Source organism: Scylla paramamosain, chromosome 14, assembly GCF_035594125.1.
Source record: "Scylla paramamosain isolate STU-SP2022 chromosome 14, ASM3559412v1, whole genome shotgun sequence".
In the NCBI taxonomy this organism is placed as follows: domain Eukaryota; kingdom Metazoa; phylum Arthropoda; class Malacostraca; order Decapoda; family Portunidae; genus Scylla; species Scylla paramamosain.
Window position 1 is genome coordinate 837,560 of NC_087164.1, and position 19,845 is coordinate 857,404.

Here is a 19,845-nt window from a genome sequence, read left to right on the forward strand (position 1 = left end):
ATCACCTTCCAAGGGTCTGGTACTGGCAGTTTTCGCCGGTACTGATCTGTCCTCCTGTTGTTGATAACAACTTGGTGCCACAGTACGTATCTGGAACTTTATTTTTAAAACGCTCTTTCAAAAACTCTGACTCCGTTTCTGTCTACACAGATGGTTCAGTCTGATGCAGGAGTGGGACATAGTGTTATATTCCCTTCCTTCTGTTGAGGCGGTAGCCTTCCGAGAGTTGTCTCTGTTTTTACAGCAGAGTTATCTGTCGTTATTCTTGCCCTAGAAATAATTTTTACCTCACCAGTTTCAACCTTTATTATTTTTAGTGACTCCCATAGTGAGTTGTCTGCCCTGGAACATTTTACTTTTTCCCTCTCCTAATTTTATCTATTTTAGAGTGGATTCACCTTTTTTAGCGCAGAGGATATCACATAACATTTTGTTGTGTACCCACACATGTGGGAGTTCATGGGAATGAGAAGGCCGATAGGTTTGCTTAAGAGCCGGCAACTCGGGTTGCCCCTTCCACCCCCATTCCCTTTCATGATTTATGCTCCAGTATAAGGGTGGCAGTTCTTGCCAGTTGGCAAATAAGTGGGAAGATGTGGTTGCCACCACCAAGATGGGTGAGATAACTTCTGTAACTTTCTGTCCATGGACATACGTTCATGTGCAGGAGCGCCGCTCAGAGACTGCACTGGCCCATCTCCGGATGGGTCACACACGTCTCACCCATGGGTACCTCATGTCTCGGGAAACTCAACCATTCTGTGATGACTGCTAAGTTCCCCTTACAGTGCGACGCTTTCTATTGGAGTGTCCCAGTCTGGTGGAGCTGCGGGGGCGATATCTTTTCCACTGTCGCGATGAGGATGGGACCTTCCAGATGTCACTGATGCTTGGAGAGAGGGTTCTCTCCCCATTACATAAAGTTCTTATATTTGTGGAGAAGGCTGGTCTTTTATAAACAAATAATAGATTACCTTTTAACTGATCTTCTATCTAATTTATAAGTAATATAGTATTGGGTAGAACCTTATCTTCGCACTGGGAGAACATGGAGGTAAGTGAGGAAGACACGTAAAGAACAACACTGGGCTTTGGGGCCTGAGTCAGTGGGGTCAGTGTCTTGGGCATGCAACGAGCAACGCCAAGTATCTGGGTCAGTGTCTTGGGCACATAACAAACAATGCCAGATTTCTGGGTCAGTGGGGCCAGAGTCTTGGGTACGGAACGAACAACGCCAGACAGTGGTCTGGGCCAGTGGGGTCAGTACCCTATCATTTTAAGTCAAATTAAGTAACTAAAACATTACTATACCAACCCTCTCATTTTTAGCACTTAAGTTTTTTTTTAATGGCTCTTCTCATTTCCTTTCTTGTGTGTGTGTGTTTTTTTTTTTTTTTTAGGTCTTTTAACATTTTTACCATACCTATAATTTTGTTTTTAATATCGATATTAAAAAACTGCAATCTTTGTCGCTTTTAAAAGTTTGTAGCGGCGCCATATGACCGCGATGTTTCGGCGCAATAACTTAAATCTATCAATCACTCTTTTTCTCACAGGCTGCTGGGGCCTTGACGAGCCAGTTGTAGATGGAGGCTTTCCTCTGCAGTATGAACAGCACCTCCAGGTTGATGTAAGGCTCGTCACAGCAGGCGTAATGAAGCTCTTCTCGCTTCACCGCGGTGTTTAGGATCTCCCAGCTCAGAGTGTCCATTGTGCCGTCACGACTCACCGTCACCTCACTTCCTAGCTAGAGAGAGAGAGAGAGAGTGGGGAAAGGGTGGGGATGAGAGGAAAGATTAAGAGGAGGAAAGGATGAGTGAGTGTGTTTTATTTAGATCTTCATGCACTTTGTAGCAGAGTTACTTAACCTGGAGTGCTGAAGTTAATCTTAGTGTGCTGAGAAATATTGCATGTATGGCGGTACAACGTCAAGTGTTCCTTCAGATTTTAAGTAATTTCCAGCTGTGTTCATGCATTTTATAACATGGAGATAGAAAGTACTATTTATATTTATATCAATCTTTCACACTTTAAGAGAAAGTAAATCTGTGTCACTAAGTTGTTTTTTTTTTTTTTCTGGTACGTGTTATGTTTGTTGAAGGGTGCTGAAGACATAGTGTTAAGAAATGCTCTTTTACTGAAAAAAAAAAAACTAGTGTTGAGGCTTTATAGAAAGTAGTTATTTATTCACTAATGCTTATTAAGTTCACTGTTCCTTCCTTCCCTCCTTTCCTTCTCTCGTCCCCATGAGGATTTTCCTTCATCCCTCCATTTTTTTTATTTTCCATTCTCACTTCCTTTTCCATTCTTTCCCCCCTCCCATTCCCTTTTCTACATTTCTATTATTTCCTTGAATGGCTCATAGCGGTGTACTTTCATTCATCATTACTTTCCTTTCCTTTTCTTTATACTCCCTCCATTAATTCTACTTCCCTTCATATCCTCTTCTCCTTTCCCCTTTCTCTTCATTATTCTTTGCACTAAATTATCATCATTCATTGTTACTTCCCTTTCTCTTCTTTTTCTTCCCTTTCTTTATCCATCTTCATATTGATTGCCTTTCTCCTCATCTCCTGCCCCCGTTTTTCCACTTTTCTTCATTACTCCTTTTGCTAGATTATCATCATTCATCCTCATTTTCCTTTCTCTTAAATATCCTCCCTTTCTTTCACCCTCCTAAATTCTTTTCCCTTCATGTCCCTTCTTTTATCTTTTCTCACTATCACTCCCTTTGCATTGAACTTCCATCTATTCCAACTTCTCTTCCCTTCTTTTTTTTTTTTTTTCCTTACTTTGTCCCTCCTCCTATTCCTTCCCCTTCCTTTCATCTCTCCTCTGTTCTCCCTTTTTCTTCATTGCTCCTTTTGCACTGAACTTCCATCCATTCCAACTTCCTTTTCCTTTATCCTTCCCCTACACGCACCCTTTCGTCCTAGGTGGGAAGTCAAGCAAGCCAACATACCTTTGTGGTAAGCGCGTCTCCCACGGAGAACTCGATGGTATACCCGTCATGCGTCCACGAACCGAGCTTGAGGCGGCATTCGTGGGTGTCATGGGGCCAGTAAGCGAGGTCCGCCACGCAGGAGAAGGCCATGTCGAAAGGATTTATGAAAATGACACCTCCGTTATTACTTACAGCCAGTCGAGTCTTTGGGATTAGTGGCATGTCATCAGCTTCTGCCCTGTCAGAGGAGGGTAACAGTAGTAGTAATATTAGTAGTAATACAAATCCAGCCTTTTTCTCTCTTCGACGCAAGGTTGCATCTCTTGGTATCTTCTATCACTACTTTCATGTTAAATGTTCCTCTAATATTGCTAACTGCATACCTCCCGCCTCCCACTGCCTCGCTGTACAAGGCTCTATTTTTTCATCCCTGTTCTGTCCATCTCCCTAATGCAACAGTTAACCACTATTCCCAATCTTTCATCCCTTTTCACTAAACTCTGAAACGATGCCTGATTCTGGATTTCCTTTTTCTTATGATAAAAAAAAAGAAAACTCTTTCAAGAGGAAGGTTGCATGACACTTTTAGTAATTTTGGATTTTTTTTTTTTTTTTTTTTTTTTGCACTATGTAACAATATTTCACTTTTGTTATGTCCTTGCCCCCAACCCCAATTTTACAGTTATTTCCATCTAAACAAAATAGAAAAAGAGTTATTCTGAACCTAAAACTTTGCTTTTGTGGATAGAAAAACTAATTTACATTTTTGCATTATTTCATTATAGTATGGGTTACTATTGGTTTTCATGTAGGTAAAGACCTTTTGCAAAATCTCAGTTTTTTATCTAATTGTTTTTGAAATGTTGCAAATAAGTTAAAACAATGAAAGAAAGAATATAAAGTGTTCTAAATGTAAGAAGTTGAAGTGGGCGCGCCTGCGAGAGGCTCACAGACTAGTCAGCGAGTCCCGCCAAAACGAGTCTTAAGGCCCTGGAGGTTTGTTGTTGTGGGAATTTTGGCGGGAGAGGCGAGCGAGAGAGAGACAGGGTGCAGAGTAGTGGTGGATTTGCCATTTGATTTGCAGTGTGCTGTGGGACGTCAGTGAGGTGGCACCGTAGCAGATACTGTGAACTAGGAGGCTGCAGTGAGGAACTTGCTGTCCCTGGCTGCTATGGTGTTAGTACCGCCGTGCATGGAGGAAGAGCTGCAGTACTTCAGGGTAGTGGTAGTGGTGTACCTTCAGCGCGTTGGGTCGGTGTGCTGTTGGGCCTATAGGGTGTGAGGGTCCTGGGGGTACTGGTTAGGGTGGGACTGTCAGTGGCATATAACATTTCTTTTGTTGGTGCGTGAAGTGTTTATTTCTCCTGTTTATTTGTATGTGGATTTACCCATTTTCTCATGGGATCAGGTATTTTGGAGTGCCAGCAGTGTGGCCTCTAAGAGTGTTAAGCACTCATATTTTATTTGTGTTTTCTTTATTATGTACTCATTTGTGTTTTCTTTATTATGTATTCAACCATTAAATTTTTAAATTGTGGCCCAGGTTTCTGTGAACCTAAGCAGGAGGTTTAAATTAATCAGTGGGTTCTTGTGGTGAGTGCTTGGTGAGCCTAATTAAGGTAGGTTAACTGTGCCCTAGTTTTGCACTCATTACAATTGGTAGCAGAGCGTAGTTCTATGCCCTTTTGGGGAATTGTTTCAAACTCCTGCTTGGGTCCAGTGCTTTTGGCAAAATCCACTTAAGTGTTAGTGTGGCACTACTCCTGCACAATGGAGGATTTGTTGTGTTTGGGTGATGTTGATGGCCAAGGTGTAGCTGGGGTTAAAGTTGAGTGTAAGGAGGAGAGCAGGGAGGTGGAAGTGACCCCAGAGGTAGTTGATAACTTAATCAGTACCAATGCTCAGTTATCCCAAGCAGTGGCACAACTGTGTAATAAGTTTGACCAAATGGGGCACATGCAAAACATGGTGTGGTCACGTCCTGTCCCCACTATTGGAAAATTCTCTGGAAGGGTACGGAGGGCCAGTGAGTTGGATGACTGGGTAGAGGATGCCACAGAGAAAATAAAGCAGCTGGGATTACAGGGCTCTGAGGGAGTGTCATACCTGTGTGGGTTCTTGGAAGGCCCAGCCCGTCGAAGGGTCCGCAACAGTACTGTGAAGACTGTGTCTGACCTTTTTGATTGTTTGAGGTCTGCTTTTGGACCAGAACTGAATTATACAGACTTAGAAAAACAGCTGCATGCTCGGGTTCAACAGCCGGGTGAAGGAGTGTGGGAATTTGCTGATTCTCTGGGTGTTATTGTGGATAAAATGTACAAAGTGAGAGATCAGGGAGATAAAGAACGGCAATGGCTGCTAACTACATGGTTCTGTAGGAATTTGAGAGACAGAAAAGTAGGAGTGAAGTTGGGAAAATGGTGGGAAAAGCACCAGCCTGTGAAGTGGGAGGACATGGTTCAGCGAGCAGCAGACCAAGTGAGTGAGGTTGAGCGGATTGTGAAGGAAGAAGCAGAGTTAGTGAGTGGGAAAAAGCCAGAGAGAGTTGTGAGGAGTACCCTTTCTTCACCATCTTGCTCCTTGTGTGGACAACATGGACACTTGGGATATCAGTGTGAACGGTTCAAGGAGTTGGTGTCCAAGACAGCGGGAAACGGGAGTCCTTGAGAACAAGGGGCCAGCTCTCAAGGCCTGACGACAGGGCCCCCACTACAGCTCAGATAAGGAGTGTGACTAATGTGACCAAGAAACGGAATGATGTAAAAAGAGGGAAAGTTAAGTTGTTTGGAAAGACTCTGAGGATAGATGCGTTGGTGAATGGTATACCTGTAAGTGCTATGGCTGATTCTGGTGCTGAGGTCAGTCTGGTGACAGAGGAATGGTACAAACAGCACCTCCTCCCCAAGCAAGCTGTGATCTATGGGATGGACATTCGGATTACAGATGCAAATGGGAGGGAAATTCCCTGTTTGGGTTATGTGAAGGTGAATGTGGAAATTGAGGGAAAAGTGTTAAAGACTGTGGACTTTTTGTGAAAAGTGGTGGTGGGGAGAGTGGTGTGGTGCAGGGCACTACATTGCCAGTGTTGTTTGGGATGAATGTGTTGAAGGGAGCCGTGCACCTGGGGCTAACTGAGAAGTGGGGCAGGTGTGTCCGTGCCATTGAGGCAAAATTGAGGGTGACACAACAGCCTCTGGGGTTTGCTGTAATTCAGCAGCAACAGGATTTAGTAATCCCGGCTGGTACCAGAAGAATAATGAGAGTGTTTGTGGAAAGTTTACAGGAAGTAGATGTAGATAGTGTGGTGTTGGAGCCCTTAGTGCCTGGTGAGGGCTACTGGGTGCCTGAAGGTTTGTGTATATTTCCCAGTTATACCAGAGTGGTTAAGGGTGAAGGATGGCTGTCAGTGGGTAACCTGGGACAAGCAGATGTGCAATTCAGGCCACAGTGGAAGGTAGCCAAAGTTTCTCATGGAAGGGAGGTTACTGTGGGAAGAGCTCACACACACACAGTAGCTCAGACTGCACCTCCTTCAGTGGTTAAGGAGTTCAGGGACAGACTAGGGGTGCAGGTGGATGAGAGTCAGCTTGATTCAGCACAGTTGGAGAGACTGGATGGATTGATCCATGAGTACGGAGATGTGTTTGCTGAAAACGAGCAGGATTTGGGATGTGCTACTGGAGTGGAGCATGAAATTCACCTCAATAGTGCAGTGCCCATTCGCCTTCCATACAGACATATTCCTCCCCCATGTATCACTGAGGTTAAAGCTCATTTAAAGGGACTGTTGGAACAGGGAGTGATAGAGGAGAGTGTGAGCCCATATGCAGCCCCAATAGTGATGGTGAGGAAGAAAGATGGTTCGCTGCGACTTTGTGTTGATTATCGAAGGCTGAACGAGGTGACAGTGAAAGATGCCTTCCCATTACCAAGGGTACAAGACACACTAGATGCATTAGCCGGGGCACAGTATTTTTCTTCTTTTGATTTAGCTGCAGGTTATCATCAGATTCTTGTGCGGGCAGAAGACCGGCCCAAGACTGCTTTTGTAACACCATTTGGCCATTATCAATATGTGCGCTGTCCTATGGGGTTATCCAATAGCCCAGCAACATTCCAAAGGTTTATGGAGTATGTGTTTAGCGATCAGGTTTTTGTGACTCTTTTGGTGTATCTGGATGATTTGTTGGTGTTTGCTCGGAGTGTGGATGAGCATCTGGATAGACTGGAGGGAATGTTGAAGCTTTTGAGGAAACATGGGCTGAAGTTGAAACCTTCCAAATGCCACATACTAAAGCCCCAGGTTAGGTACCTTGGATTTATCATTTCTAAGGAGGGAATTAATACAGACCCAGAGAAAATACGGGCTGTACAGGAGTGGCCAGTTCCGCGCACTGTTAGGGAGGTCAGGGCATTTGTCGCATTCTGCTCCTTTTACAGAAGGTTTGTGAAAAATTTTGCGAAGGTGGCTGCTCCGTTGCATGCTTTGATGAGTGGTGATTCTAAGGCAGCAGTGAGTGATTATTGGGGGAAAGATGAGGCCAGAGCATTTGCCTTGTTGAAAGAGAAGTTAAGTCAGGCTCCAGTGTTGAAAAGTGCAGATTACAGCAAGCAGTTTGTGGTGGAGACAGATGCTAGCTTTGAAGGACTGGGAGCAGTTTTATCTCAGGAGCATGATGGGAGGTTGCATCCGGTGGCTTTTGCAAGTAGAGGTCTCAGAAAGTCAGAACGGAACATGAGCAATTACAGCTCTAGGAAGTTGGAGCTGTTGGCTCTGAAGTGGGCAGTGACAGAGCAGTTTAAGCACTATCTGGTGGGTGGACATTTTATAGTGCTGACGGATAATAATCCATTGGCACATTTGAACTCTGCCAAGCTTGGGGCAGTGGAGAGTAGGTGGCTGGGTGACTTGGGAAGGTTTGATTTTGAGGTGAAATACCGGCCAGGGAAGGAGAATGGTAACGCGGATGGATTGTCGAGGAGGCCCCAGGAATTGATTGAGGGAGGGGAGGAAGAGAAGGAGATATGGGAAACCAGTCCTAACACCTCGGTGAAAGGGGTGGCTGTGATGCAGGTATGGCGTGGTGCCAGTAAGGAGCAGCTTAGGGATATGCAACAGTCTTGTCCAGTTGTAGGGAAGTTGTGGAGACAAATGATTGGTAGAGTGAGGCCAGCAGAACTAAGGCAGTTGCTACAAGTAGAGGAGTTTAGACAATGGTGGAGAGTGAGAGGGTCCCTCATTATGAGGCATGGGGTGATCTACTGGTGTGGAAGGGAGACAGATTCTAGGAAGTGGAAAGTGGTGTTGCCAGTGAATCAGAGACAAGAAGTGCTTAAAGCCGCTCATGATCAGTGGGGTCATCAAGGGGTTGCTAGAACAACGTCACTAGTGAAGGATAGGTTTGCTTGGCCAGGACTACATGAAGACATCAAATTGTATGTGGCAAAGTGCAAAGTCTGTGTCATGGGGAAGGAGGAGGGTGTGCGGGCCAAGACTAAGTTAGGTACGTTGGAAGCCAACCGCCCCTGGGAAGTGTTGGCTGTTGACTTCACTTTGCTGGATCCGGCCAGGGATGGCAAGGAAAATGTATTGGTGGTGACGGATGTGTTTAGCAAGTTTGCCCTGGCCTTTCCTACTAAAAACCAAAAGGCAAGCACAGTAGCCAAGATCTTGGTGGAGGAGATTTTTCACCGTTTTGGTTGCCTAGAAAGGGTACATAGTGACCAGGGTAGGAATTTTGAGGGAAACTTAGTGCAGGAACTATGCAAGTATTACCATGTAGCCAAGTCTCGTACCACCCCGTATCACCCTCAAGGAAATGGGATCTGTGAGAGGTTTAACCGCACCTTACATGGGATGTTAGTTACCCTTGGTCAGGAACAGCGGGAGCATTGGCCTAGGCACTTGTCAAGCCTCACTGCCATCTATAATACCACACCCCATGCTGTCACTGGTTTTTCACCCCATTATTTGTTGTTTGGTGTGGAGCCCCATTTACCTTTGGATAGGTTCCGTGAGGAAACTGATAGTGAGCCTACTAACCATAGCAGGTGGATTAGGAAGCTCAGAGAGACACAGGAGGCTGCTTGGAAAGCAGCTAAGTTGAACATCAAGAGTTACCACAATACCAATAGGTGGAAGCGTCAGGAGCAAGGAAAAGCAGAGCCATTGAGGGTGGGACAAAGAGTGTTGCTAAGGGACAATGCAGCACTAGGTAGGAGGAAGATTCAGCCTAAGTTTGCAGCTGAGGTGTGGGAAGTTGAGGAGGTGTTGGATGGGGTGAGTGGGGTGTATAGAGTCAGACCATAAGGTGAGTCTGGCTGTAGTAAGGTGTTACATCGCAGTAACTTGCGTCCTTGGAATGGCAGTGAGGGCCATGCAGGGACAAGTAATGAAGGGCCACCAGAGGAGGAAGAAGTAGAAATGCCAGATATGACGGAAGTGTTAAAGCGCTTTGGGTTTCCAGAACCGGACTCAGAGGAACAAGTGGACTCAGTGGTTGAGCAGGAGGGAGAGGATGCCCTAGGGCCTGGTAAAGAGCCAGATGAACAGAGTGGTGAAGGCTCAGAGCAGGTTAAAGGGGTTCAGGCCCCTCAACTCAGGAGGTCTAGTAGGATTGCTGAAAGGGGTGCAACGGGTTCGTCTTGTGTTGGCTGTGGGGATTGTGCATGAGGGCATGCACAAAGTTCAGGGGGGGTGAGTGTAAGAAGTTGAAGTGGGCGCGCCTGCGAGAGGCTCACAGACTAGTCAGCGAGTCCCGCCAAAACAAGTCTTAAGGCCCTGGAGGTTTGTTGTTGTGGGAATTTTGGCGGGAGAGGCGAGCGAGAGAGAGACAGGGTGCAGAGTAGTGGTGGATTTGCCATTTGATTTGCAGTGTGCTGTAGGACGTCAGTGAGGTGGCACCGTAGCAGATACTGTGAACTAGGAGGCTGCAGTGAGGAACTTGCTGTCCCTGGCTGCTATGGTGTTAGTACCGCCGTGCATGGAGGAAGAGCTGCAGTACTTCAGGGTAGTGGTAGTGGTGTACCTTCAGCGCGTTGGGTCGGTGTGCTGTTGGGCCTATAGGGTGTGAGGGTCCTGGGGGTACTGGTTAGGGTGGGACTGTCAGTGGCATATAACATTTCTTGTGTTGGTGCGTGAAGTGTTTATTTCTCCTGTTTATTTGTATGTGGATTTACCCATTTTCTCATGGGATCAGGTATTTTGGAGTGCCAGCAGTGTGGCCTCTAAGAGTGTTAAGCACTCATATTTTATTTGTGTTTTCTTTATTATGTACTCATTTGTGTTTTCTTTATTATGTATTCAACCATTAAATTTTTAAATTGTGGCCCAGGTTTCTGTGAACCTAAGCAGGAGATTTAAATTAATCAGTGGGTTCTTGTGGTGAGTGCTTGGTGAGCCTAATTAAGGTAGGTTAACTGTGCCCTAGTTTTGCACTCATTACATAAAGATTTTTTTTTTATTTTAATAAGATCATTCTTGAACTGACCAGATCTAGCAAGAAATTTTTCATATTTAGAAAAATTTGCTTACATTTCAGAAATCTTCTCAAATCTTCCAGAATGTTCTACCAGACACTTTCAGAAGTTTCTAGAACATTTTAGAACATTCTATTCAATGTGAACATTTCCAGAATATTCTAGAATTTTCTAGAATACAGTAGAAATATATACAAGTATCAAGAATTTTCTAGAATCTACAAGAATTTTCTGGAATAATTCAGAATATTCAGAATATTCTAGAAAGATTGAGAACATTCTGGAACACATTCTAAAAAGACTAAGAATATTCTAGAGTACTGTTTGACAATACGGGCTTGCAGACCACCAATCAGTTCTGCTTTGGCACAATAGGTGAAATGGCATCAAGAGGCTGCAATCATTCTCCAGATGCATTCTGTTACAAATGTGCTCAATTCATCAAGACAAGAGCAAAGAAGTTCTCTGTGATAGCGTCTTGAAAAATGTGTGAATTTTACAAAGCACATTTTGTTGTGCCAGTTGGGGACCAAGACCAGACCTGGGTACTTCATTTTGCTTGTGAGCATTGTAAGAGAACATTAGAAGGTAAAATAGCTGTTAGTTTTTCAAGAGTAAAGTCCAATTAAGAACTAAGAATAGAAATAAAATAAGTAACAGAAATTCTTACTGTTGTTCTGTAAAAGAGGGGGAAACAGCCATGAAATTTGCAATTCCTAAAATATGGCGTGAACCTGCTGATCGCTCAACTGACTGCTGTTTCTGCATGGTGGATCCTTCCAAACGCCGATCTGAGGAAAATACACCTGCTGTTTTTTATCCAGACATTCCATCTTCCATTGCACCAGTACCACACAGTGCTGATCTTCCTGTACCAGGTCCTCCAGAAAGAAGTCAACTATCAGAAGAAAGCAGCAAGTCAGAAGATGAGCTAAACAGAGAAGACTGACATCACAGATACAGTTGTAATTGGGAGGAAGCCCAATAACCCAAACCACTCATCATTGGTCTTAGTTTAGCAGGGTCAAATGGTGAGCTTTTGATTTCACGGCTGAAGGAATGGGATTTACTTGATGACAGTGTGCAAGTGACCAGCCAAAGAAAACGTCACAAACATTTATCCAGCTTCTTTGCAAAGGAGGACAGGCTATGCTACTGCAGTGATGTATCAGGCTTGTTTGATGCTATTGGAATTGCTTGCAATGGAGACTTCATTGAGAGCTCCTCCAAAAAGCCTGAAAGTTGTACTTCTGAACAATGGAAACAAGTATCCATCTCTTCCTCTTTCTCATACTGTGCATCTTAAGGACTACAGCAGTGTAAGGCTTCTACTGGAAACTGAACTACAATAAGTATGGCTGGGAAGTTATTGGAGACTTCAAGATGGTGGCTTTCTTGATGGGACTGCAAGGAGGTTTTACCAAGTTTTACCAAGTTTTCTTTGCCTTTGGGACATTAGAGACAGAGGAGCACATTACCAGAAAAAGCACTGGCCTCCAAGGACTGACACTACTGTGGGAGCACAATATCAAACGAGCCATTGATGAATCCTCAAAAGGTTTTGTTTCCTCCACTACACATCAAACTGGGTCTCATGAAACAGTTTGTTACAGCTCTTGACAAGGAGTCTGCTGCCTTCAGATATCTTCAAGACTTCTTTTCTAAGCTTTCAGAGGCAAAGGTGAAAGCCGGTACCTTCATTAGACCACAAATAAAGAAAATTATGGAGTGCTCAGAATTTCTACAGAAGCTCACAGAAAAGGAGAAATAACCTTGGGAGTGTTTCATTGCTGTAGTACAGCAGTGAAAAGCTATGGTGAGATGGGCTGCAGAATGTCCTTGAAGGTCCATATCCTAGATGATCACCTCGACAACTTCAAGGAGAGTATGGGAGCATATTCAGAGGAACAAAGGGAGCGCTTCCACCAAGATATAATGAATTTTGAACATATAATGAACTTTGAGATATCAGGGATCCTTCGATGAAAACATGATGGGAAATTACATTTGGGAGCTTTGACGTGAAAGTGATTTGTTGTATTCAGGCAAATCAAGAAAAACTGTTCCTTTTTAATCCTAAAAATTATTTTCAAGTTTAAAATAAATTCTTGTCATTTGAATTTATTTTTTGTTTTCTGTCCAAAAATGGTGAAAATGGTGAAATTTAGCTATTTTGGGGCAAAAAATAATTCTAAAAGCCACAAAAGCAAAGTTTGACAGGAATAATGGACATTTTCTATTATTTTGCAATTAAAAGAGTTGGAAAATAACACTTGCTTTTCAAAGACAAAAATCATGTTACATAATGTTACCTTTTGGGACTGCCATCTTCAGTGGGTACTTTTTTTTTTTTTTCCCTCGGTTAGAATCTCTCTTACATCAAAAGTAGTAGTAGTAATAGTAGGTACTCACGCGTTGTAAAAAGTTATGTCAGGCAGCCACAGGTCTCCAGAGCTGAAGGACAGCTTACGAATGCCGTCCCAGTCATAATCGTCCCACATGAGGCGAGGGTCTGTCCAGCTCTGTCACAAAGAAGCTGGGTCAGGCTTAAGTCACTCAGTCTTTGGTTAGAATGGCTTATATTCATGCGGGTTATCCTTCTGTGGGTAAGCTGAGACTTTCTCTCTCTCTCTCTCTCTCTCTCTCTCTCTCTCTCTCTCTCTCTCTCTCTCTCTCTCTCTCTCTCTCTCAACCTTTAGAATCTTGCAAAACTACACACACACACACACACACACACACACGCATATACCGTCGTCAATAGGCAGCCTCCTCCTCCTCCTCCTCCTCCTCCTCCTCCTCCTCCTCCTCCTCCTCCTCCCTAATCACCACTTGTTAATAAATTCCGCAGAGCATGAAGGAAAGAAGAAAACAAAAAGAGTTGGAAGAAGAGACGAAAAGAGGAGGATGGGAAGAAAGGAACTAAAGAAAACAGGAAAGAAAACGCGTCAATTCAAACAGAAAACGGAATATATGTAAATGAAGGAAAGTATAAGGAAAAGTAAGGGAAGAGAAGAAGGGAAGAAAGAGTGACCAAATTTAGTGTTGCAGTTATGCGGACGAAAAAAAAAAAAAAAAAAAAGCAGGAAGAGAAGGAGGGAAGATATAAAGGGAGTCATATTACTTACGAAGCCAACCCAAGCGTGGAGTTGAAGACGGTGCTTTGCTTCGAGCTGTCAAGAAAATGAGAAAGCATAAATGAAAGCATATATATCTCCATCACCTCTTTCATTACTCCCTTACGTCTTGTCTCGTGTTATCTGTTTTCTGTGCAGACCCCCTCCCCCCTCCCCCTCCCCTCTCTCTCTCTCTCTCTCTCTCTCTCTCTCTCTCTCTCTCTCTCTCTCTCTCTCTCTCTCTCTCTCTCTCTCTCTCCACATACCTTCATTTTCTCAATTAATCTTAACTCCCTTGCTCTCTACCACTCATTCTCCCTTCCTCCCTCCCTCCCTCCCTTCCTTCATTTCACTAATCTCGGCACCCTTTTCTCCCTGCTTTCCTCACTTTACCCCTTCCACTTATCTTAACTTTCTTCCTTGATCTCTGCCACTTATCCTCTCTTCTTCCCTTCCTTCTTCTCTTCCCCAAACTAAGCACTTTTCTCCCTAGTTAGCTCCCTTGATCAATTGATTTTTTTCACTAATTTTCATATGACCAATTACTCTTAACTTCCTTCTTTACTGTCACTCACTCCCTTCTTTCCTTTCTTCCCCCTCCATCCTTCATTCCTTCTCTTTCCTTCATTCCCCTTCTCCGCCTCTCACCATATTCAGATTCCTGATGGTGAAGGAGGTCAAGGAGAGGATCAGTAGCTCCTTATGAGACCTTGGGATTTCCTCCTTACTGTAGTTGCGGAGGAGGGTCTCTCGCAGCCGCTGTCGTAAGAGATTTGTGTGGTTCTGTCCGCGTCCTGCAGTGAGAGAGGGAAGGGAGGAGTGATAAAGGACGAGAGGTACTGGCTGGTGTATGCGTAAAAAAAGAGAAATGATAAGAAAAGGAGGTTAAAGAACACGTATTACTCTGTGTGTGTGTGTGTGTGTGTGTGTGTGTGTGTGTGTGTGTGTGTGTGTGTGTGTGTGTGTGTGTGTGTGTGTGTGTTTGGAAGGGGCATATCATTTTTCAGGCCCCGAGTGGTGCGAAGAAAAGATAATAAACAAGCTTGGCACGACATATGCGTTCACACTTTTTTTCTTTGGTGAGAGAGAGAGAGCTGGGTGGAAGGGGTCTATTCATAACTGCGCATTCTACCGCTGTGTTTTTATCGTGAAGGACACACACACACACACACACACACACACACACACACACACACACACACACACACACACACACGCGTGCAAACTCATATGAAAAAAGGATGCAATTTTGCTACTGCACCACTGAGAGAGAGAGAGAGAGAGAGAGAGAGAGAGAGGCAAACTCACTGATAGAAGAAATAAAAAACATAAATAAATAAACTCTGACTATCGCACAGAGCTCACTGTATCAACACAAACACTCACACCCGTCGTACAGTCATCCTAGCCACTCGTAGACTGCTACAGATACTGTCCGAATGCCATGCACTCACAGATTTTTTGTCAGAATAAAGTAAATAAATAGCATTGCAGTGGATAAGTAAACTAGAGATGATTTTTACCGTCTTCAGTACAAAAAATATTGTAAATTTGATATGATCCTCAAGTGATATCCGAAAAAGAATCAAACTGAAGCTGTGAGATTAAAGGAATTAATCACGTGCCGCTGGAAAAGTACATCATAAAGGAACACAAATGGACGAATGGGACGAGATGGAGAAGGTGAAAAAAGGAAAAATGAAGTAAAAGATAAGTGGATGCGTATGAAAGTGGTAAAGTAAATGAATAAGAAGGAAAGGATGGAATGAAAGGGTGAGAAGATAAAAACTGGAATTAGAGGAAATGGAGGAGATGAAGCAATGAAAAAAAAAGAAGCAAATGCAGCAGTACAAAAAATAACAGAAAAGTTGGAAAAGAAAGAGAAAAGTAATGGATTGACAGGAAGAAAAGGAAAACGAGGAACAAGATGAGGATGATTTAGAGAAAGAAGAAAACACTAAAGAAAAGCATTCTCTCTCTCTCTCTCTCTCTCTCTCTCTCTCTCTCTCTCTCTCTCTCTCTCTCTCTCTCTCTCTCTCTCTCTCTCTCTCTCTCTCTCTCTCTCTCTTACCTGCTGTTACCATCACCATCACCATCAGTAGTCTTGACCACTCCATCTTGCTACACCAACCTGTAACATCATCACGGTCATCACCACCACTTACATCATCATCATCATCACCACTTCCATCATCACTGTCACCACCATCACTAGTACCATTACTGCCATTATCACCATCACCACCAAATCATCATCACCGCAATCACCACAAAGCCAATATCATTGTCATCACCACCACAATCACCATCACTGTTTCATAATTACAGCACATTATTAATATCATAAAACATTACTACTACAAGTAACTACCACTATTACTACTACTACTACTACTACTACTACTACTACTACTGCTGCTGGTGGTGCTGCTACTACTACTAACACTTCTGACAGTAGTAGTAGTAGTAGTAGTAGTAGTAGTAGTAGTAGTATTACTAGTAGTAGTAGTAGTAGTAGTACTAGTAGTGATAGAAGAATAACAACAATAATAATGATAATAATGATAATAATAATAATAGTAATAATAATAATAATAATAAACGCTACGGAAACTCCTTGCAAACTCCTTGCGGGTGCTCACTGCTGGCAGAGGCGGACGTCGTCTGGTCCTCCTCGCTTCCTCCACTTTATTATATTAACTCCCGCCGGACTGCTGCTGCTGCTGCTGTTACTATCCCAAGGAATCCTATCCCCTCGTACTCGTCCCTCCTCACACGCCTTAATGTTTACATCTCTCTCTCTCTCTCTCTCTCTCTCTCTCTCTCTCTCTCTCTCTCTCTCTCTCTCTCTCTCTCTCTCTCTCTCTCTCTCTCTCTCATAATCATCATTATCATCATCATCATCGTCATCATCATCATTTATCGCCATTTTAATTTGTCCATACGACGTGAAGAGAGAGAGAGAGAGGGTTGCACTACTGGAGACAATATTTACATAGTAAACAAGTATAGATGCCGTGGTGAGGAAGCGAAACAAGGATAATGCTGTGTGTGGGACAAAAGATGGGCAACACTGGTGGTGCCTCGCGGGCACGGCGGCCATAAGGCGGAATACCGGGCACCAGATGGCGGACCCGCAGCTGTGTGAATGTTATACTGAAGATTGGATCATGAACACTTACCCAAAGTCTAATAAACCTCTTTGATCTGAACTTTTCTCATTGTTTCTTCTAGTAATACTTCTGATCAGTCTCAGGACTCATTTCAGCCACCAGTCTTGAAGTCAGTGCCTAGCCTTCAGAACCATATAATAATAGTGGCTTAAGCTAAAATGATGACTTTACATTGTGTGAATGCATTATTTGCTCGTAACCTAACCTAATCCAGCTTTTTTTTCCTTAACAATATAAATGTATGTAAAACTTCAAGAGTATTTTAACATTTTTTTTATATTAACACCACCATTATTATTCTTATTACCATCAAACCAATATCACTGTCATCACCATCATCAACGCGCGCTACAATCACTATCACCGCTATTTTGTGGTCATTACTTGTTATGTACTTACTGTCGGACTGGATTTTGAGGTTTTGTTTATTTATTATTCAGATACTGAAACTGAGTTACTGAGTATGCAGCTGAAGACGCTTTAAATATCAGTCCACACTCTGAGGTGACGAACGAGTTGCCCTGCACGAGACACAAGTGTAAGCAGTAATTAATCATATGAGCAAAAGATTATGAAGCTTATGTGTAATCTTCTCACGGTCTGATGAAATAACTTTCTCTGTAGGACTGTTGTGTGTTGCCTCGCGTTGTGAATACTGAGAACTTGACCTGAGGAGTGATCCATGGCAAAGCGGCGTCAGCCGTTGAAAAAGCAAACCGTATGCACAAATGAAACCTGATCCTGTATTGTTTAAAGTGCTATTGTTTAAAGTGCTACGTCCTGTTTTTTGCCTGCCTGCATCACATTTTTTTTTTTTTTTATGTAAGAGAATCTCTGGCCTATGGAAACAAAGCATATATAAAGGCGCACTGAAGGTGTCTTGAATTTTGGATAATCTTTTTTTAAAACATTAATGAGGTCGAATTTATTAGTAAAGCTATCACTATTCAGCACGTCGTGGTAAGGAAATAAAGTTAAAAATTATGAAATTAAAGAGCTTCAGATTCTATAAAAAATTATCAGCAAAAACTGTACTGAAGAGTTGTCCTTTGTTTACGTCCCTGCTGTCAGATCGAAGAAATAAAAAAGTCCCACTCCCACACCGGCGAATTTTGATGGCGACTCCGCCACGACTCGGTTGCAAATTCCTGAACAGCAAATCTGCTGCGAATATTTAGCGACTCTCATGCCTTGCGAACACGCTACGAACGTGTTGCAACCAACGCGAATCCGCTGCGACTATGGAGAACGCGTTGCGAACACGCTGCCACAGCGTTGCGTCTGCATGTCACTCCGGTACGAGTGCGCTGAGAATGCAGTGCGACACATCGATGGAATATATACACAGGAGACACTTATAACCTTTTTATATTTGTGTGGGCCCTCTTTTTGCGCTCCATTAGGATATTTTCAGAGCACGCTGAATTAGAGTTGAACCTTGAGCTGGAGGAGATCGAAATTGACTTGGCTGTGAACAAACGACGAAATGCAAGAAAGGAGAAGCAAAAGGAAAGGGTTTGTTAAACCAAACTATGGCTTCTCAGGCGACGAGAGTTTAACCATTATGACAATCTGACAAAAGATCTTGCTCTGGAGGACATACAAAGTTCCGTGAATTATCTGCGGATACCCAAGGAAATGTTTGACAAGGTAGTCACCAGGATTACTCCTAAAAATGAGAACACAATCTGGAGAAAGGGACATAAACCTGGTTTGCGCTTGGCTACACAAGTTTGGCGTATTCTTTTTTAACACAATAACCAAAATAATTCCTGAGGAATGGAAGGAGGTTGCCAAACATTTCACATATTGTTGGAATTAGCACCTCACCATTAGTGCCCTGGACGGCAAGCACGTGGCTGTACCGTGAGGTGTTCTCCTTTAGGTGGATCTATGTACTGTAATTATAAAGGCTTCCACTCCATTGTGCTGCTGGGACTGGTGGAAGCTGACTACAAGTTCCTGTACGCGGATGTTAGTGCTTATATTAGAGTGTCTAAAGCACGATACACGATCAAACAGACAGGTTAAATGTTATACTGTTATACAGTAAAATCCCCCTTATCCGGCATCAACGGGACCGCTGACATGCCGGATACTTGAATATTGCCGGACACTTGAATAGAAGTGAAATTATGTCCACAATCACCACCCTACACTCACGCATCTTACCATAACAAAGATCAGCTGATCGCCGTGCCGCGCGTCGCCATCCGCGCTGTCACCTCACACTCACCATCACACAGTTGTAGCATTGGGCCTGTAATTGTGACTCCTTCTGATTTTTCCAAGCTGAACCACTCATATAACACTTTGTCCATCATTTCACCACGATGATAATGCAGTGTGTGACGATTTTCCGCTGCCTTTGGGGTGTCGGTGGCTTTCATGTAATCCCGCAACTTTTTCGTTTGGGATTTAATGTCATAAATAGTTGATGAGCCCACACCATATTCCGCCATTAGTTGCTGTCTGCTTTCACCTCTCTCTAATCGTCAACAAATGTCTACCTTCTGCTTAAGTGTAAGCACAACACGCTTCCTCTTTTCTACAACTTTAGGCATGATGAAGGCGTCAGGCGATAAACAATGCACACGCAGGACTGAGTCACTGAGTAAACACAGTGCAGTGGGCCGCGGGTGGCGCGAAGCAGTGCACTCTGGTGGCGAGGGGACAAAGTATGCCTCGCGCGGGAATTTTAATCGATTTTATGAGTACACATCTTCTAATCAAGATGGAACATTATGACAAAAAGAAAAGCTTCTAACTTTTTTAAGCCGTTGAATTCCGTTGATGTTCCTATTTTTATAGTGTAAGTAACACGTTACATTTTCATTATAAAGCTGAAATATTTTTCTAAAAATACCATATTATTTTATTTTATTTCATTTTTTACCTTAAACTCAAAGTAAATATTACATCATAAGCGCCACAAGCTAACTATTTGAATATACTTACAAGACTTTCCGTCTACCTTTGCAGCTTCAAAGCAATATTCTTTTTGAATTATATAAATTTAAATAATTAAAACTGTAAAAATAATAATTACAATTACAGATACTTTTATAAACACTTTAATTGTTTAACTGTAAAGAATTAAAAACATAGAAAAATATATGAAAATAAATTATATAAA

The 19,845-nt window shown here is 43.1% G+C and overlaps 1 protein-coding gene across 1 annotated transcript in view; it reads right to left on the reverse strand.

The window, feature by feature from the left end:
- Window positions 1-16,208, reverse strand: part of LOC135106730 (acetylcholine receptor subunit alpha-type acr-16-like) — a 31,232-nt gene extending 15,024 nt beyond the window's left edge. The window contains exons 1-7 of the mRNA XM_064015988.1: window positions 16,145-16,208; window positions 15,608-15,667; window positions 14,185-14,330; window positions 13,549-13,593; window positions 12,836-12,945; window positions 2,963-3,182; window positions 1,555-1,747 (exon numbers count right to left, since the gene is read on the reverse strand). Of these exons, the coding sequence (XP_063872058.1) occupies window positions 1,555-1,747; window positions 2,963-3,182; window positions 12,836-12,945; window positions 13,549-13,593; window positions 14,185-14,330; window positions 15,608-15,653 (760 nt within the window). The 5' untranslated portion in view covers window positions 15,654-15,667; window positions 16,145-16,208. The remainder of the gene's footprint in view (window positions 1-1,554; window positions 1,748-2,962; window positions 3,183-12,835; window positions 12,946-13,548; window positions 13,594-14,184; window positions 14,331-15,607; window positions 15,668-16,144) is intronic.
- Between the last annotated feature and the right edge of the window lie 3,637 nt (window positions 16,209-19,845).